The following is a 24,172-nucleotide window of genomic DNA, read 5'->3' as shown; positions in this document are numbered from 1 at the left end:
TAGGAGATTGCTTCTATCTTAGTGTCAAGTCATCCTCTTTCTAACTTAGAAAATGGGGAAAAGGTCAGGAGAAACCTAAGAAATTAAAGGCAGAATTTTCTGTTACTAATCTGGTTCTACCCCAAGGACTAAACTATTTGTGGTTCCTTTGTTTATGTGCACTAGTTGGACCAATGTCCTATATTGGACACCTTAATAATAATATAATTACAAACACACAAATAAATTATTTAAGGAAATTTAAAAGTAAATGGCAAACATACCCGGTTGTTAAAGAGATGACTGCAATGCCATAAAAGCTTCCAAAATATTTGAGGAATTCCCGAGACCAAGCAATCTGCATGGCCATTTGTCTTTCTCTCATTTCATTCTGCATCGTTAGCTGCCTTTCCAGCTGAGACAAAATAAAAGACAAAAGGAGTTACTCATCTTTTGAATCTGAGCATGAAGTTAATAATCTGTTTTTCTGATGGATTTTCATTCTTCAATTGCTTTGATTTTTTTTTTCTTAGTATCAGTAGCCTTTGACTAAAACATCTTGGCAGCTACCCCTAACCATCACCATGGCAATGAAATCTTCCCGAAAATAATCTGGATAGATACTATTTTTCTGTGTCAGGAGGTCTTGCCTGCATGAATTCTGAGATTCTATTCAAGTCTCAAAAATATGTTCAGCTTATTATATCACATGTAAGGAAAGATCTATATGTTTGTGAATGCACATACATCTTATTGGACTTTACTACAACTTGCACTGAAGTAATTTTGCCTTCCATATTTACTTAACTCCAAATATAGATCTGTTACAGGGCAGCCCCGATATAAAACGGGTTGCCTGGCTGTGGGTCTTCACCCACGCGTTTAAAAGGACTTATTAATACACCACTGCAGACACACACAAAAGGTTAATAAAAGGTTTATTTACAAGGGAAAGGGAAATGAGGAAATGTACAACTCAGGGAGAAAATAGGGAAAGAAAGTCTTAAATGCGTCCTACCCATTCTGCTGACCTGTAAACCCAATGGCAGGCTGAGAGCTGGCTGAGAGCTGAGAGCTGGCGGATAGCCAAGAGGAGCCCCCCAAGGCCCATGTGTCTGGTTTTATACCAAACCTGGCTGCTTAACTCCACCCTCAGGTCCCAGCCACCCTCCCTTTGGTGGTGATGGGATTTGTCTTTCCCAGTGTCCTGATGGTTTTGGTCTGGAGTGAGGGCGGAGTCCACAAAGCCTGTATGGAATTAGCTTAGGACATCCTTTTCCCCCTAACAGATCCATTTGCAGTAACAGGTCCATATCATATATTATGGCAGAAAGATATTATTTGGAGACATCAATAGAGATTTTTCTTTGCCACATTTTCATTTTTGCCTCAAGTCCTTCACCATTTAGTATTAACTTTCACTGCTTTGGAGTTGAAAGCAGATATAATCCAGAACACAAAAAGATTGAATTTCTTTCTTTTTTTCTTTCATTAATTAATTAATGTTTTACATTGTTGTACATATTTTTACAGTATTTGATTTCTCCCCTCAGGTGTAGTTCCATAAAATTCCCACCAGCAGTTCACCTGTGAACCATCACCATGGTCCTTGTGCTCTTCCCAACCCTGTTTTGATCCCTTTTCCCTCCCCCTCCCCTGCTTTAAGCCTCAAATCTATAGGTGCCTACAGGTTTTGGCTTTTACTTTTTATTTACCCTATGTTTTTATTTACTCTATATTCCTCCTATAAATATTATCATCTGATATTTTTCTTTTTTCCTCTGACTTATTTCACTGAGCATAATCCCTTCCAGCTCCATCCATGTTGCTACAAATGGCATGAGTTTATCTTTTTGGATTGCTTAATAGTATTCCATTGTGTGTATACAGCACTACTTCTTGATCCAGTCATCTATTTTTGAGCATGTGAGTTGTTTTCAAGTTTTACCTATTATAAATAGTTCTGCAATAAACATAGGGGTACAGGTGTTGTTTTGAATCAGTGTGTTTGTGTCCTTTGGGTAGAGCCCTAGGAGTGGAATTGGTGGGTCATATGGTAGTTCCATTTTCAGTAGACTGAGGAACCTCCACACAGCTTTCCATAGTGGTTGGACCAGTTTGCACTCCCACCAGCAATGTTCCTTTTTCACCACATCCTTGCCAACATTTGTTGTTGCTAGTTTTTTTGGTATGTGCCATTCTTACTGGTGTAAGGTGGTTTTGATTTGCATTTCCCTGATTACGAGGGATTTGCATTTCCTGATTATGAGGGATGTTGAACATTTTTTCATATGCGTGTTAGCCATTTGCATTTCCTCTTTGGAAAAGTATCTTTTAAGTTCTGCCCATTTATTGACTGTATTGTTTACTTGGTTTTTATTGAGTTGTGAGTTCTCTGTGTATCTTTGTGATCAATCCCTTATCAGTCGTATAGAGTGCAAAATTTTTTTCCCAATCACGGGGGTGTCTCTTTGTTTTGGTTAATATCTCTTTTGCTAGACAGAAGCTTTTCAGTTTGCTATAATCCCAGGTGATTATCTTTTCCTTCATTTTCTTTGCTTTGGTGGATGAGTTTTAAAAATGTTACTGAGAGATATGTCTTGTAATGTTTTACCTATATTTTCATCTATATATTTTATGGTTTCAGGTCTTGTGTTCAGATCTCTTATCCATTTTTAGTTGATTTTTGTGCATGGTGTGAGGTAGTGGTCTAGTTTCATACTTTTGCTGGTCCAGTTTTCCCAACACCATTTGAGAGTAGTTCTGATTTCTAGATTGTTGTTGATTTCAGAGGGTCTGCTCATCATTGTCAAATGATAGCAGTGTGTAGTTCTATTAAAACAAGGTGTTAAACCGACTATGGAAATATCCTAAGGCACAGATTGATAGGGAAAATCTATAGGCCCAGGTCAGTGGTAGAAAATCTATAGGCCCAGGTCAGTTCTTGGGTAACATGAAACTGAGTTGTCTATTTTCCTCTCTATGTGGCTAACTTTAGAGAATCATAAATAGTAGAACTAAATGAAGAATTCCAGTTTGAAAGGGCTTGAGTTCATGTGGCTCCAACTAAATTTACTAGATTCAATGTCCCATTTGATTGGGACATTTATCTTTTTTTTGTTTTGTTTTTTATTTAAATTTCATTTTTATATTCCCCATACAATTACAACCCCCTTATTTTGACCCCAATCTCTCCTTTCCCCGCCCCCACCCCCCATAGAGTGTCTCTGGTTCATAGTTGTTTGTTGATTTTGATATTTTCCTTCTTATAGTTATTCTTTTTCCTGGTCCCTTATTTAAGTTTTCTAGATTCCTGCTATGAGTGAGACCATCCGGTATTTTTTTTTTTCTTTCTGGCTTATTTCGCTGAGCATGACCCCTTCCAGCTCCATCCATGTTGCTGCAAATTGCATGTGTTTATCCTTTTCTTGATAAACTTGCCCTTTAAAATGCAATGTTTGCCTGTTTGTGTCTATGCAAAGCATCTTTTTCCTTAGCCACTTGTGGTGTGCTACTGAATGGAAAACTCTTCAAAACCATTCTTAGAGGGAAAACTAAAATAGTTTTCTTAAAAAAAAAAAAAAGGATAAAGGAAAAAGAGGAGACTGGACAGACATAGTTGGTCAGTCTTGGGGAAAGTCTGCATTTTTCCAGGGCGGGAGTTCTTCAACAGTGTTCTTTGGGGGATTCAATCCTTAGTGAAAATCTGTTTATTGTGAAATCTATCACTTCTAAGATCTCTTTGGGTTAATATGTAAGGACTGAACCCCAACATCTAAACCCCATCAGCTATCCTGATTTGGAATTTCCATATCAAATAGCTCTCTTTCCAGCTTTGACCAGGATCTCTTATGACCTCTGAGGTTTTGCAGCCATTGATGAAGGTGGCCTTTGGTAAGGAGTAGTGATTAATGATTAAGCACGTTTGGGAATTTGAAATATGGGAATTACTTACTTAATCCTTTAAATATCTTAAAAGAAAAAAATCTTTTAAGATCAATCAAAATTCCATTTGATGATTATTTCTATATCTGCTCTAACAGTTAATATCAACAAAAATATTTTGAACTAATTAATGTACCTAGTGTTAGATATACTGTGTATGTTATTTTTATTTATTTCATTTACTACTAAAATAGTTTTCTTAATATTGAGCCATGAAATGATTTTGGGAATTTAGGCTGGAGGAAAAAGAGTGGGGGAATATTTTAATTTATCAAATACAGATTTCATTAATAGAGTTGTTCTTTCTCACTACCACAAGAATAGCATTTTGCTAGGCATACCTATTTTCAAATTTTTTCTTGAGTTGTTGTGTATGATTAAAATGATATTTTATTGTGACTTTAACAGCACTGATAACAATAACATAATTATAATTTTAATGAAAAAGGCAGAAGTCCCTCCAGTATGAAAAGTATTTTTAGCAGAAAGTACAGTAATGCCAGGAATATTTTCTTGCACAAGTGAAAAGCCCAAATGCCAATATAATTTTTCATATCCTAATCATCAGTGGGGTGACAGATCATCATGAACATGTCATTGAGAATACATGTGAACATTAGATGAGTAATGCACAATTAGCTTCATCTCAGCAGAATCTAGCAATCTCTCGTCTGGTACAACCTACATTACAACACTTTGAACTCAATGAAATAGGAGCCTGCCTCTTTTTACGGGACTGTTTATCAAAGACCGAGTTGTTTAATTCTGAGAGACTATTGTTTTCGCCTTCATTTAGTACGGTTGTAAGATTTTTCTTAGGTTCTTCAGAATTAAGACTTGCATCCTTTAATGCAGATTGTTGTGATGATTGACTCTCAGGCAGGGCTGACTCCATATCCTCTAGCAAACTAGGATCAGATTCCAATATCGTGTTTAAGGTTCCTTCATCTTGGTGGACGGAGGATGGCATGATTTTCAAGTTTAAAGAAAGGGACAGAGGAAGAAAGAATATTTATGTCAAGGAACATCAGGAAAACAATAACATTCTGCATAGCCAAAAAGGAAAAGCATTGCCTCAACATCCAATCAGAGCAGGCAAAATTCTATCGCTGAACAGCCAGCTTACTTAGTTGGGCAGCTGAGATTACTAAGCACTGCTATGGTTCTGCTTACACCCTCAGACTCCATTGTCTTTCCTCAGTCACCTTCCTGTTCCATCACAGCACTTTGATTTTCCCTGACTTCTCTGAAATCATCTTGCTCATGGAAAACACTTGTCTGACCTCTGATGAATTTTTCTTAGCCAGTAATTTTTTTCCATTACTAAACAAGCTCTGTGTTATGACAGCAATTTTTGGAAAGTATATGGGTTATTTTTAATTCTGAAATGTTCTATGGTGGCAAATTATGCTTCAGAATAAAGTTTAAAATTTTGAGTTTCTGACTGATATGATCTAATAGATAGGAAATAGAGAAGACGACACCCCTCATGCATCCATTTCTCTATTTTCCTCAGGGTATTTGGTCCATATTAATAGTGTTAAATAAATAGATGGGTTAAAAGAACAGGAACCAAAATGTCACTGACTTGAAGAAGCGGTTAGTATCAGTTGTGTTGCATGTGAACTGACTAATGTACTTTGTATGGTTTTAGTTCCATAGCAGTGGGCCAAGCGCTATGCAAGCTCTGAGTGCTCCCTAGGAAGGAAGCCTGTTCTAAACAGCATGCCAGCATGGGCAAATATGCAGGTTGTGTCCTGTGCTGAGAACCTGCAGGAACCCGCTGACATTTTCCTTAAGTTCTTCAGGTCAGTGACATCGTTGACTGCTTCCATATCTCTTGTAGTGTGGTCTGAGGGATATAAATAAATTGACCTATGTTCCTTAACCTCAAGAAAACTTTCAGGGGCCTCCCTGCTGGCACAAGAGGTTAAGTCAGCACTATGAAGCTATAGGCAGCCCTTGTAGCTCCTGGCCAGGAAGCTGACCCACGTGGCTCAGCAGACCATTCCTGTCTCACTCACTGCTCCCCTCAGCAGTGTATTTCAGTAGGTCTGCCTGTTCTGCTCCCCATTCTGTCTCTGGTGAATCCTCTTACATCCTACACCCCTGGGGTTGGATCCTACACCCTGGCTCGTATATGCATAAATAAATAAATCTTAAAAAAAAAAAGAAAACTTTCAGTCATGTAAACTCTCTCCTTAACTTCACGTATAATCCTTATGCAATTTTAAGTTTTAGTACCAAAAAAGACTCCAAACATGAATGTTATTTAATATAAAACACTTATTTTTCACAATTGTGTTTCCCTTATTAAAATTTAATTCTGACCTAGTACACACACATTAGCCTGTGTGTTGGCATTCCTGCCTATGTCTGTTGGATTCCAAGTCCTCTTCTGTCCCACTGTATCCCTTAACTCTGCCTTTCCCTACTTTGAATCATTAAATTTCTAGACCCTGTGGTGCTCTTGAATTCATCTTATAAAAATTGTGTATATCTTGCATAAATCAATGGCTGACCAACAATGTAAGAAAGTAAAGTAAATCACAATCATGTTTGAGACCCACGAAGGGGAAGTAAATGCTTGTGATGTGCACAATGACTTTATATGAGGTTACAGTCACTTGATACATACATCATTCACATATAGCCTATATTATATAGTTGTGGTTGATCATAATATATGCAATTAAACACAGAACACTTAATATTCACAATTGTGTTTCCCTTATCAAAATTTAATTGTGACCCACTGCATTTTACATTTGCCTAACTGTGAAAGTTCCCCTTGCTACTTAATTTCTTTATAACTGCTTTACATCTATTTTTCAAAAGCATTCCAGATTTGAGGAATCATTCTCAAATCTGAAATCATCATTCTGAAATCTGACTTTTTAAGAAAATCCATTGCAGCTTCCAAAGGTTTTAAGTGTCAGTCATATTATCAGTGGAATTTTTCTAAAAGGCAAACTTACCTTGACTCCCTTCTAGTTCTCTGGTATGTATTCAGGCCCTTTTCTTTCTCCTCAAGCCCCTCTCACACAAATGAACTCCAAGACCCAATTCAAAGAGTGGGAAGCTAGGCCCTCTCCTCTGGGGAAGTACACAAATAAATTAAAATTAAGGTAAAGGGGGAAGCATTTCTTGGAGTACAGGAAAGCCAGACTTCCCTCCTCCCTTCCTCCTCCTCCAAGGAGTCTTTAAATCTAAGACTCTTCCAGTTTACCACACAGTTACCTAGCAGAGGTTTCTGAATTCTGCCTCATGTCCTTCTGTGCAAACACACTTGATAAAGACTCACTCCTCCTTGCTGCCTCCTCAAGTAGAAATGCCCTATCTAGTTGTCCTACCATCCAGCATCCCTGCCGTCTGGCCCACAGACCCTGAGGCACTCAGAGAGTTTCCTACCTCCACCTGGTTTTTGGCAGCCTTCTCTCCTCTGTTTGTCCCCACCAAGCGCCACTTAACAGCCCCTACACACATTTTCCCCGGTTCTGTCTCTCTGGCTGCAGATATTGAAGAGCACCATGTGAATTTTAGGTGTAGCTATTTGGTGTTCAGTCAGCTTTCTCTTCTTTGTGTGAGACCACCGGTGAGACCCTTATTGGAAAGCAAATTATGAGGAAAAAGCCCATATTCTTCTGTCACAGCAGCCCTTGTTGAATATAGTCAGCCAGGGAACTCTGGAGCCATACCTGGGTGTCACAATTCTGACTGGGTGCAGTCAGACCACAACCAGTGAAAAGTGAAGTTATGGAGACTAGAGTTCTCACCTGCGAAGTGTCCAGATGGGATTGCAAGATGTTGTGCTCTCTTAGCCCCTTTCCAGTTTGAACTGCCACAAACTTCCAGTACAAAGCGGACATAATCGCGTCCGCATACTTTAACAACTTCGTCCGGCTGTCCTGGAATCCCTCTGGGAAGTTGGATCATTATCAGCCCGATTCCTAGCAGGTGGTATAAGGACTGAGCCTGCATCTTGGACCAGGTGTCTCTTGTCCAAGCGTTTCAGCTTTTCTCTGGAGATTAGAGCTGTGTGACCTAGGGTCCCCAGCTTGTTTACTAGTCCTGGACTTCAGGCTGCTTTCCCTGTCTGCCTCTACAAGCTTTTATAGGCTTAGGCTCCCATTTAGAACTTCATTCAATGGTCCAAGCTCCACCCTTTCCAAACCCTCTTGGAGTTACCACCTCTATCCCCTGCCACCCTAAACCACCTGCCCCCCAGCCAGTAAGTGTCATCCTTTCCGCTTTTCCTACACTTGACTATCTACTGTTCCTTATCCTTTTACATTTGCAAATTACTCTCCAAATACTCAAACCATTGTATACTTACAAAAGTTAGCAAGAGTGTAAGTCTTTATTGTAAAGGTAGACATGTTCATTACACTAAATTATAGCAATCAAAATAAAGTTGTGATCACCCTTGTTCCCACAACCCAGAGTTTTGCAACATAAATATTTCCTGAATAAACTTCTAATCTAAATATGATTATATTTTAATTAATTAGTGTCTGCAATGTGAATTCATGAAAGTGTAATAGATTGTTGACAGAGGTATACAGCTCACATTTTTATCTGCATTCTGTAGGTAAACATTAAAAATTTTAATGCATTCATTTAGACATATACATTATGTCTGAAGTTGGCAGCTCACTTTTCTGACTTTCCTTTGAGTATTTCAGGAGATAGATTGATTGATTGCAATCTGTTACTTGAATAAATAATTTGAGATTGAATTCTCTATGTCTAGGGTTCAGCTACATGCACAGACACACACACACACGTGTGCATGCACCAATACACACATATTCAGAAAAACCAAAATGTTAAAGGAGAAAGCAGTAGAATCTCACAATTGTGAAGGAGTATTTTGTTAACATAAAGACAGCACAAAAAAATAATGTTTTTTTCTCTTTAGTGTGTTCAATTTGTGCATTTGGCTCTCATTTTTACTGCCTTCTATTTTAGCATTTAAAAATTCAACACAGTCTGTAATGATAATATGCTCAATAAATATCCTTTCTAGATAGATGATAAAGTTTTAAATTCAAATAAGTTCATTTTCAAGTAATTGATTGGCCTGTGTTCATAACAAACTCACATTACCTGAGTTTCATGTGGTGAATTGGAGGGTTAGTGTAACTTAGAATTAAGAAGTAATTCAACAATCACTCAGTTCAAATATAGCTTTGAGAATATAGCTTTGAGACAATCAAGATTGTCTGATTTTAAGAGGGTCTACTCATTATTGTCAAATTATAACAGTGTGGAAATCCATTAAAGCAAAAGCAAACGAAACATTTACCAAAGCTATGGAAGAGTCAGAGGGAGTGCTTTCAAATGTTTTTTTTTTCTAGTATAACCAGTTAGAGAAATGCTTCATAAAACTCAGGTTTGAAGGTATTTTTGTGGGTTCACGGTCACTGCAAAAAGAGAATCCACAAGCAAGATTGTCCTCCAAAGCAACTACGTTTTTGCCATATAAATTTCCAACAGGAGGTTAGCTTTTCTCTTTGCCTTGGTGATCTTATACAGGTGGTATATCTGTCCAGTGAAGTGGGTGCTCTTATCCTCTACAGAGAAATAAAGCAAATTAGTTCAATTAACTTGTCTAGTAAATGTTGGAAAGCACATGTGCAGATGTGGCTTACCACTGTTAAGGGCATAGGCGAGTCTGTGCCTTTAGTTTATTGGCAAATCAAAAGGCATTCATGTTCCTAAACAACAATAATATAACAAGGAAGCTTTTTTAAAGAGAAAAACCAAATGTGCCATGCACACACATTGGCAGGTGCTGGAGTTGGCATTCCTACCTATGTCTGTTGGATTCCAAGGCCTCTTCTGTCCCACTATATCCCTCGGATCCTTTCCCTTGCCTCTCTTCATTCTCTAGGCTGTAAGCACTAGAAACATTTCCCATGTCTTTTGTAAGTAGCAGTATCTGTTTCATAGTTCTGGCCAGTGTGACATAAGCATACTTGTGGAGATTTCTGGCAAACCTTTGCTTTTCTTAGAAGTTTATTCAGCAAATATTTATGTTGTAAAACTCTGGGTTGTGGGAACAAGGTGATCACAACTTTATTTTGATTGCTATAATTTAGTGTAATGAACATGTCTACCTTTACAATAAAGACTTAAGCTCTTGCTAACTTTTGTAACTATACAATGGCTTGAGTATTTTTCCTGCCTGAAATGTACACTGGGAATAGGTGATAGGATCATAGGAGGAAGCCTATATGCTAAACACAACTGATTAGGAAGGTAGGTGGAAGCTGCAGCCACCATTAAGGTGATAAGCAGGGTTTCATTGAAGCCACTATTGTAGGGCTTACTGGTATTCAGAGAGAACACAATCCCAACTGAGAACTCTATCAACAGGGTACATGTTTTATTTGAGAAGTCAGTTAAGCATAGAATTATCATTTTCTCATGAAAGTTTTAGGGTGTCTTTACTAGCATGAGGATTAAGTATCTTAAAGATGTTAACTGATTATGAGTGTATTAACAGTAGGTGGATAACTGCAGATTGTCTTGTACCACTTTAAACGTTACCAGATCATCAGAGGTAGTGAATGCAGTTTCCTGGGCCAGGAGCCTTGTCTCCGGGACCTTTGTGGAGGAGGTGATGGAGGACATGGACAAGGGTAGGTTCTGGGGAGTTGCTTTTTGTGTCCAGGGGTGCCTCTCTGTCCTGTCAGGGCCATGAGTTTCCTGGTCACAGCCCTAGTTCTGATGGTGCTTAGAGTAGAAAATTTAGTATGGAAGCTTCACAAGGCCAAAAACTAAAGGTGGAGGTAGAAATGATTAACAAGTCTTTCAAATGCCAATGGAAAATCTTTAGGCACAGATTGATAAGGAAATCTATAGGCCCGGATCAAAATCTATAGGTGGGATTATGGATAATTGTCCATCATTACAAAGAAACACCAGTCATTACAGAACAGATTAACCCAAAGAGATCTTGGAAGTGATAGAGTTCACAATAGATTTTCACAGAAGAATGAATCCCCCCCACCCACCATAGAACATAATTGAAGGACTCCTACTGTGGAAAGAGGCAGGCTTTTCCCAAGACTGACCACCTGTGTCTGTCCTGTCTCCTCTTCTTTAACCTTTTCCTAATAAACTTGACCTTATAAAATGCAACCTTTGCCTGTTTGTGTCTGTGCAAACATCTTTTTCCTTAGCTACTTGCAGAGTGCCACTGAATGAAAGACTCTCCGAAACCATTCTCAGAGAGAACCCAAGGACCCCATTCACTCATTAAACCCCAACATCTAAGCCCCATTAGCTCTCCTGGTTTGGAATTTCCATAACAATAATGCTCTTCCTGGCTTTAACTAAGGTCTCTTATGGCCTCTGAGGTATTGCAGCCATGGAAGAAGGTGGCCTTTGGTAAGGAGTAAATAAACCTTAGTGGCCTGGTAATGATTAACCACATATGGGAGTTTGAAATATGTCTTTTAAATTCTGCCCATTTCTTGACTGGATTGTTTACTTTGTTTTTGTTGAGTTGTGTGAGTTCTTTGTGTATATTTGTGATCAGTCCCTTATCAGTTGGATGGAGTACATAATCCCTTCTGGCTCCATCCATGTTGCTGCAAATGGCATGAGTTTGTGTTTTTTGATTGCTGAGTAGTATTCCATTGTGTATATATACCATATCTGTTTTTGCACATTTAGGTGTTCTCATATCTTAGGTATTGTAAACTGTGCCACAGTGAACATAGGAGTGCAGGTTTCCTTTTGAATTAATGTTTTTGTGTCCTTTGGGTAGATCCTAGGAGTGGAATTACTCTATCATATGGAAGATCCATTTTTAGTAATTTGAGGATCCTCCACACAGCTTTCCATGGTGGTTCATCAGTTTGCATTCCCCCCAGCAATGTAAAAGTGTTCCTTTTTCTCCACATCCTCGCCAACATTTGTTGTTGTTAGTTTTTTTTAATGTGAGCCATTCTTACTGGTGTGAAGTGATATTTCATTGTAGTTTTGATTTGCATTTTCCTCATTATAAGTGATGCTGAGCATTTTTTCATGTGTCTGTTGGAGTAATGTATTTTTAGCTTTTCTGCCTACTTTTTTACTGGATTCTTTATTTTGTTTTTGTTGAGCTGTGTAAGCTCTTTGTACATCTTTGATATCAGTCTGTTATCAGTTGTGTGGCATGCAAGTATTTTTTCTCAGTTTGTAGGATGTCTCTTCATCTTGGTTATTGTCTCTTGCTGTATAGAAGCTTTTTAGTTTGTTGTAGTCCCAGCTGTTTGAAGAGACTGAATTTCTGAATGGGGTTTTACAAAACCCAAGAAGCAGCCATCTGAAAGGCCACGTCCATTATTATGAGAGAGTCAAGATTATTGAGCAAGAAAAAATATTTTATTCTCAAATTTTGTGTATTTGGCATTTGACTTAGCAATACCTAGAAGACAGCAAGCACAGAATTCACTATGTAAACCACAGTGAGGGAGGAATAAGAAATAATCTGACTTAGTTTTTCCCTCCATGCCTTCTTTTTCTTTTGGGACAGTAATGGGAGAGGAGAATGAGATTTTAGATATAAAGGTGGGGCTTGGATGCTTGGCCTCTTTTAGGGATTGAAGACCCAAGGGATGTGGTGGAAACCCCAGGGAAATTTTGGGATTCCCAGAGAGCATGGTGGTCCTCCCTCCTTGTAAGTATTCTGGGGAGGGGAAACTAAAGTAGAATAGAATTGATTGCAAGGCATATGTAAGCTTAGAATAGACCTGAGAGAAGCCACACTGCTAAGGGGTATGGAGAAAGTCTGCAAGGATCCTGTCAAACTGGAAAGGGCACAGAAAGTAGCAAAGAATTGAAAGCAGGTGACCTACCAGGAAGTCATTAAAGCTGAGGGCCAGGGACCCCATAACAGATACTTCACTAGAGATAATAGTGCAAGGAAGGACTGGAGAGAAAGGGGCAAAGTGGCTGTATTTCAGTTGATCTGCTACACTGCAGAGCACAGAGATGATGGCCAAGTCAGCCTTCGACATGGTCAGATGCCCTCAAAGTAAGTTACCTGGCACTTCTAAGATCACATAGAAAAGACTCCTGCAACCAGTTGTGCCTTTCCACGATGCGTGCTATCTGAGATTACCTGGACCAAAACTTTTTTGTTTAGGGAAACAATGGACAGAGAAGGGTAGAAGGCCAAGGTGAATGTGATGCTTTATCTACAGAGAGCTGAATTTTAAACCAAAAGTAATTAAGTCACTTTGACCTGTCAAAGTTAAATTTTCCTTCACCAGTAGAAATAGAAGTTCATTTACAGTTCAGTTAGAGAATACACATAGTGGTTTTGCATACATGATCATTTAGCATGTGAAATTCATCCTTGGTACATTACTTATTATAATAACTACACCCAAAGTAATATAGATTTGTGTTGTTTATCAAAAAGCAATTGAATCCAGGCCTTCCCTGGTGGCACAAGGGATTAAGTCTCAGCACTATCAAGCTATAGCAGCCATTGCAGCATGAGTTTGATCCCAGGCCAGGGAGCTAACCTCTCCTGTCTTGCCTGCTGCTCTGAAAAATGGTATTTTGACTGGAAATTTTAAAACTAAGACCAAAGTAACTATACATGAACATTATACTCTAGTTGGTAAAGGAATTTCACAGTGTATGGGTTAACAATTCTGAAATTTCTTTACCCGTATACTGGAGGTAACAAACAAATAAATTGATGGCAGATGGTAGAAGCCAGATTTCTTATTAGAGAGAGTATACAAAAAAAGCAAAAAAATGAGAATGAACCATGAGGTATTGGATTACAGTCAGTGACATTATTATGAAACATGTTTTGCTTATATAATATATACAGATGGACAAAGATAAAATTATAGATATATATGTATACAAGAATGAGAGTAAGTACATATATTTCCAAGCTCTGTCCACTGAGAAGGGATAGGGACAATGAAACTCTTGTAGCCATGAGTACGTCCATTATCAGATCTTGGTTTATACCTTTCATTAAAAGAAACCAGTCTCCTTGGAAAAATGGCTGACTTAGGGCTAGTTTATGAAATCTATAAGATGGGCCTAGAGCATCTTGTAGTACCAGAAAGTAAAGAAATGCTAAAAAAAATAAAATAAAAATTATGGGGTATGTCAAAGGAACACAGGACTCAACCTAAAAGAGCTCCACAGTTTCAGCAGCAAAATATATAACATAGTATTGGATAACTATAAAAGTATAATCTAAATATCCCTGAATCCATACTGACACAAATAGAGAACACAAATATCCTAAATAGAAGAATTCCGAACCATTTGTGTTCACCTCACCCCCTTCAAGGACAAGTAATTAATTCCCATTTACTTAGTTTATTTGCTTCCAAGAAGTACAGTAGCAAAGAGCAGGGGGAGGGAAGGGGAAACATCACTACAGTGGAGAAACATGGTAAAAACTACCTTAATGAAGCGATCAAGATTTATATCATCTGTGATGAAATGTATTGATGCTTTGAGTAATATGATGGGATGAGCACAACATATCTCTTTTAAAAGAATATAAGACCTTTTTATAATGATAATTTTCCTATGCGTGCCACTTTTGATTTCTTCATAGGACAATATATAATTTAAACATTATTGATGATATGGACCTCCCTGGTAGCCTAGGGGTTAAGTCTCAGCACTATCACCATTATGGCCTGAGTAGGGTGCTAACCCACATATGGCGCAGCAGACCTCTCCTGTCTGGCCTGCTCCCCTCAGCAGTGAATTTCAATAAATCTGCCTGTTCAGCTCTCCACTCTATCTCTGGTGAATCCTCTCACCCCCCACATCTATGGCCTACATCCCAATTCCCCTATGCAAAAATTAAGAAAAAAATTCTTGATTATAACTTCAAACTGATGATTTTCCATGCTTATCTAATGCTAGTTTAACAATTATAGAATTATAATTAATTTTAAAGAAAAAAATTTTTAAAAATTTTTAAAAAAATTTTTTTAAAGCTAACTTTAAAAAAATTATTGTACATTGCAGAAGAAACCACATTCTCACAGCATTCATAAAACTGTTACATCTACTCTTTCCTGTTTATTTTATTTTTTAAAGATTTATTTATTTATTTATTTATACAAGCTCTGGGTACAGTCTGAAGTGCGGGAGGGTGAGAGGATTCACCAGAGTGGGGAGCAGAACAGGCAGAGTGACGAAGTACACTGCTGAGGGGAGCAGCAGGCGCAGCAGGAGAGGTCTGCCACGCCATGTGGGACCCTCACCGGGGGCCGGGGATTGAACAGGAGCTGCAGAGGCTGCGGCAGCTTCACAGCCCAGCGCTCAACCGCTGCGCCACCAGGGGAGGCCCTCCTGTTTATTTTAATTCTTCCATTTCTTTGTTTAAAAAATGTTAAAGCTAGCCCCAAAATTACTGATCTCAGTGATTTGGCAGTCTCTTGAGTTTCAGGAGAGGTGATTTTGTAAAGACCCACAGATCACTTCATGCAAGTTTTCCCTTACTACAACAATAAAAGTTCACTCGGTCACATAAAACAATTTCAACTCAGCTAATACATGGACCGCAGATCTGAATAGACAGTTTATCAAAGAGAATATCCAAAAGGCCAACAAAAATATAGAAAAATGTACATCATCACTTTTAGTAAGGGAGATGCAGGTGAAAACCACAGTAAGATATCATTTCCTGCCTTACAGGCACGTAAGGTATGTATGGTATGTATTAAAAAAGACTCCCAACAAGTGCTAGAAAGGATGCCAGAAGAGGAACCCTACTGCGCTACTGGTGGGAATGTAAACTGGTATAGCCATTTTTTTTTTAATTTTAAATAATAAATTTTATTTTTATATTCCCCATACAATTGCAACCCCCCATTCTGACCCCAATCCCTCCCCTCCCGCCCCCCACCCCCCAAAAAGTGTCTCTGGTTCATAGTTTTTTGTTGATTTTGATTTTCACTTTCTTATAGTTATTCATTTTCCTGGTCCCTAATTTAAGTTTTCTAGATTCCTGCTATGAGTGAGACCATCCGGTATTTTTCTTTTTCTTTCTGGCTTATTTCGCTGAGCATGATCCCTTCCAGTGCCATCCATGTTGCTGCAAATTGCATGTGTTTATCTTTTTTGAAAGCTGAGTAATATTCCATGGTATATATGTACCACATCTTCTTGATCCAGTCATCTATTTTTGGGCATTTGGGCTGTTTCCAAAGCTTAGCTATTGTAAACAGTGCTGCTATAAACATAGGGGTGCAGGTGTTCTTTGGAATTGATGTTTCTGTGTCCTTTGGGTAAATACCTAGGAGTGGAATTGCTGGATCATCCTATGTTTAGTAGGTCCAGAAATCTCCACACAGCTCTCCATAGTGGTTGGACCAGTTTGCACTCCCACCAACAGTGCATAAGAGTTCCTTTTTCTCCACACCCTCGCCAACATTTGTTGTTGCTAGTTTTTTTAATATGTGCCATTCTCACTGGTGTAAGATGGTATCTCATGGTAGTTTTGATTTGCATTTCCCTGATGACAAGTGATGTTGAACATTTTTTCATATGCCTATTGGCCATTTGCATTTCCTCTTCAGAGAAGTTTCTTTTTAGCTCTTCTGCCCATTTTTTCACTGGATTATTTTCTTTGTTGTTGTTGAGTCTCATCAGCTCTTTGCAGATTTTTGTGATCAGTCCTTTATCATTAGTGTTGGGTGCAAAAATGTTCTCCCAGTTGGTGGGGTTTCTCTTTGTTTTTGTTATTGTCTCTTTTGCTGCGCAGAAACTCTTTAATTTGATGTAGTCCCAGCTGTTTATCTTTGCCTTCACTACCACTGCTTTGGGTGATGTGTCTGTAAAGATGTCTTTGATGTGCATATCACATAGTGTTTCGCCTGTATTTCCTTCTATGTATTTTATGGTTTCAGGTCTTATGTCTAGTTCTTTAATCCATTTTGAGTTGATTTTTGTGTATGGTATGAGGTAGTGGTCAAGCTTCATTCTTTTGCATGTAGCGACCCAGTTTTCCCAGCACCATTTATTGAACAAACTTTCTTTGCTCCAATGCATAGTCTTTGCTCCTTTGTCAAAGATTAGTTGACCATAAATCTATGGGTTTATTTCTGGATTTTCTATTCGATTCCATTGGTCTGTATATCTGTTCTTGTTCCAATACCATGCAGTTTTGATGATTATGGCTTTGTAGTAGAGTTTGAAGTCTGGGAGTGTGATGCCTCCATTCCCTTCTTTTTTTTTTTAAGAGATTTGGGTTTTTTTTTGTGATTCCATATGAATTTCATCAATAATTGTTCTATTTCTTTGAAGAATGACATTGAAATTTTGATTGGAATAGCATTGAATCTGTATATTGCTTTTGGTAGGATGGCCATTTTAATAATGTTTATTCTTCCAATCCATGAGCAGGGGATGTCTTTCCATTTCTTTGTGTCTTCTTCTATTTCTTTTAACAGTGTTTTATAGTTTTCTTTGTATAGGTCCTGGTATAGCCATTTTGGAATGCAATCTAGATTGACCTTAAAAAACTAAAAATGGAAATACCCTATGACTCAATAGTCCCACTCTTAGGCATCTATCTAGAGAAGATTAGACTATCACCTTAAAAAATTATAAGCTCTACAATGTTTATTATAGCATAATTTACAGTAGCTAGGATATGGAAAAAACCGAGGTGCCCATGATAAAGGATTGGATTCAGAAGCTGTGGTATAACCACAGAATGGAATATTCAGCTATTAGGAAAAATGAAATGTTACATTTATAATAAAACGGAAGTCTGAGAGAATTATTTTGTAATAAAGCAAGTCAAAATGACAAAGACAAATATTGGACATTTACATAGATGATTTGAAAAAGTAAAATTCTTAGGGCCTCCCTGGTGGCGCAAGGGGTTAAGCACCACACTATGAAGCAGTCCTCAGCCTCTGCAGCCAGAGTTCGATCCCCGGCCAGCCAGGGAGCAACCCACATGGCGAAGCAGACCTCTCCTGACTCGCCCGCTCCTCCCCTCAGCAGTGTACTTCGGTCAATCTACCTGTTGTTTCCCACTCTGTCTCTGGTGAATCCTCTCACCCCCTGCATCTCTGGCCTGTACCCCAGCTCTTGTATGCATAAATAAATAATTTAAAAAATCTTTTTTTTTTTTTTTAAAGATTTATTTTATTTATTTATACAAGCACTGGGTACAGTCAGAAGCGTGGGAGGGTGAGAGAATTCACCAGAGCCAGAGCGGGGAACAGAGCAGGCAGAAGGACCGAAGTACACTGCTGAGGGGAGCAGCGGGCGGCAGGAGAGGTCTGCGCGCCATGTGGGACCCTCCTCTGGTGGCCGGGGAGCAGCCGGGGATCGAACTGGTGCTGCAGAGGCTGCGGACAGCTTCGCAACCCAGCGCTCAACCGCTGCGCCACCGGGGAAGCCCATTTAAAAAATCTTTAAAAAGTAATATTCTTAGAGAAACTAGTAAATGAAGTGGAAACTAGTAAATGAAGTGGAGCTTCTGAGGATAAGGTGAGGGGGGGAGAAAATGTCAAAGGAGGATAAGGGTTGGTGGTGGGGAAAATATCCCACCCCCCCTTTTTTTAAAGATTTATTTATTTTTATACAAGAATTGGGATATAGGGCAGAGGCACTGGAGGGTGAGAGAATTCACCAGAGTCAGAGTGGGGAGCAGAACAGGCAGATGGACTGAAATACATTGCTGAGGGGAGCAGTGGGCGAGACAGGAGAGGTCTGCTGCGCCATGTGGGTATCTCCCTGGTCAGTCGGGAATCAAACCCATGCTGCAGAGGCTGCGGACAGCTTCACAGCGCTGCACTCAACCCACTGCGCCACCAGGGAGGCCCTTCCCAGGCCCTTAAAGAATCATCAGTCTATAAGTTTTGCCTGAATTAACAACTAAAGAATGACAAACTTTTATGATTTGCTTTTTCCTTTTTGGTAGGGAAGAAAATATTGGCATATTCTTTTTGATAGACACTGGGACCAAACTTTAGAAAACAATTAAATGCACAGGTTTGAAGCTCAGAAAAGAATTTGTATGGCCTGGAGGGGAAGTTCAGTACCATGTAAATGTCATGGATTTGGTTTCTGGAATCATACCCTGGCACTTACAAAGTTAGGTTGCATCCTAAACTATATGAACAGTGCAGCCAGAATGAATGTTCAACTGAGCTTGTCCTAGGGGTAACTTATATTTGTTGCCTCCTGCTACAGATGCTCAATAGCAATTACTGAAACTTCACTTCCACATACCCAAAATACCAGTCACCACCTCTAGAATGATCATGAGAAGCTCTGATGTGTTCTCAATGTTTTACATTACCCACATCACCTCCCAAATCTTCAGATGTGCCTACTTGGTAGGACCAGATCAGATTTGTGAAACCCAGCTGCAAGGGAGTCTGGGAAATCTGTGTTGGGCTTCCCAACCTCTATTATAAAGACAAGCATGTTATAATGGAACTAGAATGGAACAGAAGTTGAGCAATCACTATTACTTAACCACAGAAGTATTATCTCAGTTTACAGTTGAGGAAACAAAATCAGTGTTTGACTGCTTTCCCCTGTGGCCTAATTTATTAAATGGTAGATCTGGGATTCAAACACAAACCTGCCTGTTCCAGAGTTCAAACTTGCAACCTACTATAAGTACACTTGCAATAATCAAGTCAATATGGAAAATAGGATAAAGTGAACAGATAAAGTGATTTCCATCTCCAAACCTTTAGCTTTCTATGTAATTTACACATGAATTTTATAAAGACACTGAAAAATGAGCTCTAAATTGACCTGTGGGACAGAATGACCTAATTTTTTCTGTTTAAATCTTTTTGAAAGAACCTCCACACTCACCATCTTCAATTTCTCATCAGCATTTCATGACCCTATCTCTGTACTGATTTCAGGGACCACCACTCTCCTTAGGGCCCTGCGACCTCCTCCTCTTTGCCATACTTGATTCCTTAGAGAACTAAGAGCCACCACAACATCCAAATAATGACCATGACCTGAAGACTTCACTTTCTAAACATTTCTTGGCCTCCCCTACTCTGTTGTATAAGTGTGGGCTTGTGTACAAGTGTGTGCCAAGGTCCCTAGGAGAGAACAAGGCCAGCCTGTGGCTCCATAAGCATCTGTACTCAAGATGCACGTAGAGAAGAAACTAATGAAGTTCTGAAAAGTCAGAACCTGCCACCCTTCTATAAGGGGAAAAGGTAACTCTTAAGAATGAATGTACACTAATGCCTCTTCCAGTGAAGGCCCTTCAAATCCTCTATTTCCCTCACAGAATTTCCTTCTCGGTCATGTTCTCTTGGTCTTCTCAGTTCCTTCCAGAGTCCAACTATTTCACTTGGAGAAGACTTTTGAATTCTAAATCTCTATCATGGAATTATTTCAGTGGTAGTTCATATTTCCACTGGGAGTTAGATAGCCAAGTCTTACCAAAATGTGTCTATCTCTTGACCCAGTCTCCTTTTTGCTGTCCCTGTTCAAGCTTAGATCATCATTACCCATCAACAAAAGCACTATATAAACACCAGTGGTAATACAATTGTTCCTAGTGTCTTCTGCCTCCAATTCATTTTTCATTCACTGACTTGAGATTTATACTTACAGTTCCTATCTCAAAAGTGATATCCTGTTACTTTCCCGCTTAAAAATACATATTTTTTTAACTCCTAGATATAACATAGCCTTTCAAAATCCTATTTTCTTTAGGCTTAGAGTTCATGTCCTGCCAGTCATCTCCTAGACCTCAGCCACTAATCCTCACCCAGGTCAGGCATGTTCCCATTCCCTACCTTTTTGCTTTGGAAAGACACAGATTTTGGAGTACATAAGAGGGATTCAAATTCTAGTTCTGGCACTTGCTTCCATATGATTGTAGGTAACCATCTAAATATCTTGATTTTAATTTATCTCTGGTAGCAATGTAGTACCTTACAGATTGATTTGCTAAATAAGATGGCCTTTTTGCAAGGAACTGAATCACTGTAGGCTTTGGTATGTGTTATCCCCTTTGTCTTGCTTTTGCCTCTTCTTTCCTGTCCCCAGTATTTACCTTGATTAAGGAACTTTCTTCCCTTTCTCTTTCTTGGAGAGTTCACCTGTGTTCCAGACTTCAAAGTTTCTCTCTGCTGAAGATCCCCAATCTAACAGAAGCCCTATCTCACAATGAGCAATGCTGCCTGCTACACCACTGCTCCTGGCACCTTCCTGGATTCAGCAAACCACACCTTGTAGTTGTTTCCTCTACACCAGCTCTCCTTCACTTCTTGTGTTCCTCAAAGGCTCCATGATTATCTCAGAGGAATGAAAAGTTTGGTTTCATCTTCAATTTACTCCTCTTCTTAACTCCCCAAGTATCTCATTCAGCAATTACAGTTTTTCTTTTGAAATCCCCCATTTTATCCATTTCTGCTGCCTCCTGTGAAATCCATGTCCTTATTATTACTTCAGACCTTGGCTACTGCAATAGTCCTATGCTTTCCTTATGTGTCCAGCCTATGGTATATGTCTATTAAGAAAGTTACTGTGACCTAAAGGTGAGTACTGTGGATGCTGGGGTCAGACTGCCTGCACTGGAAGCCTGATTCAAGCTGGGTGGCTGGGCAAGTTATTATATTACCTGTGTAGTTTTTTTTTTTTTCCTCATCTGTAAACTGGGGCAAATGACTATCTTAAAGGGCTGCTGTAAGGATCACATAAGCAAACATCTGCAAAGATCTTAGAGTAGAATTTTAACAGAGGTTCAATAAAAGTTAGTTTCCATTATTTTTCTAGAAAATAGCTTAAAAATTGTAAGATTGATTATTTATAATATCAATTCTACTGGTCTCTTCTTTGCTCAAAACTTTCAATGCTTCTGTTTCCTGCCACGGCATGTGTAAAGCCTCTGTTCATCTTCCAGGTCCTCAGGACCATATCTGTGCCCCAGAACAGTGTCATTTCTTCTTTGGCCCCACTATCTATGCTTTGCCTGGACTCCCACAATTTTCCAGATGTAGCTCCATCTATAAATGAACACATTATTCCTAAAAGTTAATGGTCATTTACTCCCTGTAACAGTCAGCTTAGCAGGTGTTACTCATATCTCCATTTTTCCATATGAGGAAAATGATGGTAAGAATGACAGGTAACTTGCCAGTATCTGTAGTTCTAGTATATACTGGGTGTTTCTTTATCTCTTATATGAAGAAATTATAGCCCAAAAAGGTCAAGAACATGCAAGTTTGTAGAATGAGTTGTTGGTAAGATTATACCTCCCACTTCCTCCTCTAGACTGTTAATCCAATGTTCTTTCAACAAAACCCACCTTCCCTAATATTTATTTTCAGATAAAAAAGTCCTGTTGTTCCTTTAGTAATAGTAAAATATGTTTTATATGACTGTAATTCATGAGATGTTTGCTTTGTTATAAATGTAACATCCCAACAAAATCAGTTAACTTACTCACAGAATGTACTTTAAATATTGTCATGCTTGGTTACAAATGGAGCTGCCATTACTAAAAATATTAGTATAACATCTTAAATTTTGGCAGTTGATGAGAAAAGGCCAAAAAGAAGGAAAAGAAATACAGAAATGCTACATTTTCAGCAATCTTGAGAAATAAGCTGTTAATTTTAAGTACATTTCTAGAGAGCTGAAATAAATTCCTTTAGGCAAGAACGCTTAATAATGTGAAGTATTAAGAGCCGCAGTGGCTCAGTATTGGCCTTCAGAGGGGAGCCACAGAAAAAAACAACATGGTGGAAAAGGGAAAAGTACACTTTCATGAATGAAATTGGCACCACTGACTCTGGAAGTAGATAGTTAGCATTTCCTATCTCAAATTAAATAGAAAATTAATCACATGAGTCAAAGCGCTAAATCTAACAAATAAAATTATATATTTGAACACTGTATAAGTGGTTTCAATGAAGACAGGAAACATGAAGGAAAAGATTAATGGATTTTATATATGAACATTTTACTACTTTACATCCATTAGAATGGGTATTATTTTAAAAAAAGAAAACAAGTGTTGACAAGAAGCAAGGATGTGGAGAAATTGGAACCCTTGTGTACTGCTGAGGAAAATGTATTGATAGAAAGATGCAGCTGTTGTGGAAAATGTTATGGTGATTCCTCTGAAGGTTAAATATTGAACTACAGCAATACCACTTCTTGGTATATACCCCAAAACAATAAAAGCAGGGACTTTAACAGATATATGTACACCCATATTCATATATGTACACCCATGTTCATTATTAACAGTAGCCAGAAGGTGAGAGCAACCTAAATAAATGTTCATTAATAATGAATAAATAAGGGCCTCCCCGGTGGCACCACACTGCGTGGCTGTCCGTAGCCTCTGCAGGGCAGGTTCGATTCCTGGCCGGCCAGGAAGAGACCCACGTGGTGTGGCAGACCTCTCCTGCCTCACCCACTGCTCCCCTCAGCAGTGTCTTCAGTTCGTCTGCCTGTTCTGCTCCCCGCTCTGTCTCTAGTGAATTCTCTCACCCTCCCACGCCTCTGACTGTACCCCAGTTCTTGTATAAATAAATAAGTCTTTTAAAAAAATGAATAAATAAAAGGTGGACTAATAGTCATACAGTGGACTAATAGTCATCTTTAAAATGAAATGAAATTCTAACATATGCTACAATATGAGTGAAACTTGAGGACACTGCTAAGTGAAATCAGCCAATGATAAGTGAATGAATATTATATAATTCAGCTTGTATGAGCTAACTATAGTAGTCAAATTCATAGAGACAGAAAGTAGACCAGCGGTTGCCATGGGCTGTGGGGAGAGGAGAGTGGAGAGTTAGTGTTTAATGAGTACAGAGTATACCAGTTGGGGAAGAAGAAAATGTTGTAGGGATGAATGCTGGTGAAAATTGTACAAGAGAAAGACACAGTAAAGTTGAATTAGAAATGTCTGTTAAAATTTAAAATGTTCCTGCTTCAGTTTTATGTATAGTATGAGATAGTGTTCTAGTTTTATTCTTTCACGTGTGCCTGTCCAATTTTCCCAAGCACCTATTTATTGAATAACTTCATTTTCCCCATTTTAAATGTAAAATAGTCAGGAGGGTTGGTGGAGTGTGGCTAGAAACAATAGGAAGTTTTCTTTGGGGTCAGATATTCATTGAGGAAACCCAGTGGAATCAGAGACACCAAGACAGACTGTCTAGAAAGTTCTGAAACCCTGGTGCCAGTTTTTATCTGTCTCAAGCAAGGAGGATGTTTTTGTTTAGAATCCTAG

General features: G+C 38.7%; 2 protein-coding genes across 11 annotated transcripts in view; one reads left to right on the top strand and one right to left on the bottom strand.

Moving 5' to 3' along the window:
• CD274 (CD274 molecule) overlaps positions 1-24,172 on the top strand; it is a 214,385-nt gene that overhangs the window by 80,356 nt on the left and 109,857 nt on the right. The window lies entirely within an intron of this gene.
• PLGRKT (plasminogen receptor with a C-terminal lysine) overlaps positions 1-24,172 on the bottom strand; it is a 65,357-nt gene that overhangs the window by 7,211 nt on the left and 33,974 nt on the right. For both annotated transcript variants that reach the window (XM_037492815.2, XM_054689632.1), the window contains exon 3: positions 264-394. In XM_037492815.2, the coding sequence (XP_037348712.1) occupies positions 264-394 (131 nt within the window). The remainder of the gene's footprint in view (positions 1-263; positions 395-24,172) is intronic.

The sequence above is a fragment of the Talpa occidentalis genome, unplaced genomic scaffold, assembly GCF_014898055.3.
Source record: "Talpa occidentalis isolate TD23 unplaced genomic scaffold, MPIMG_talOcc4v2.1 talOcc4.7, whole genome shotgun sequence".
Lineage (NCBI taxonomy): Eukaryota > Metazoa > Chordata > Mammalia > Eulipotyphla > Talpidae > Talpa > Talpa occidentalis.
This window is presented reverse-complemented; position numbering and strand designations above follow the sequence as displayed.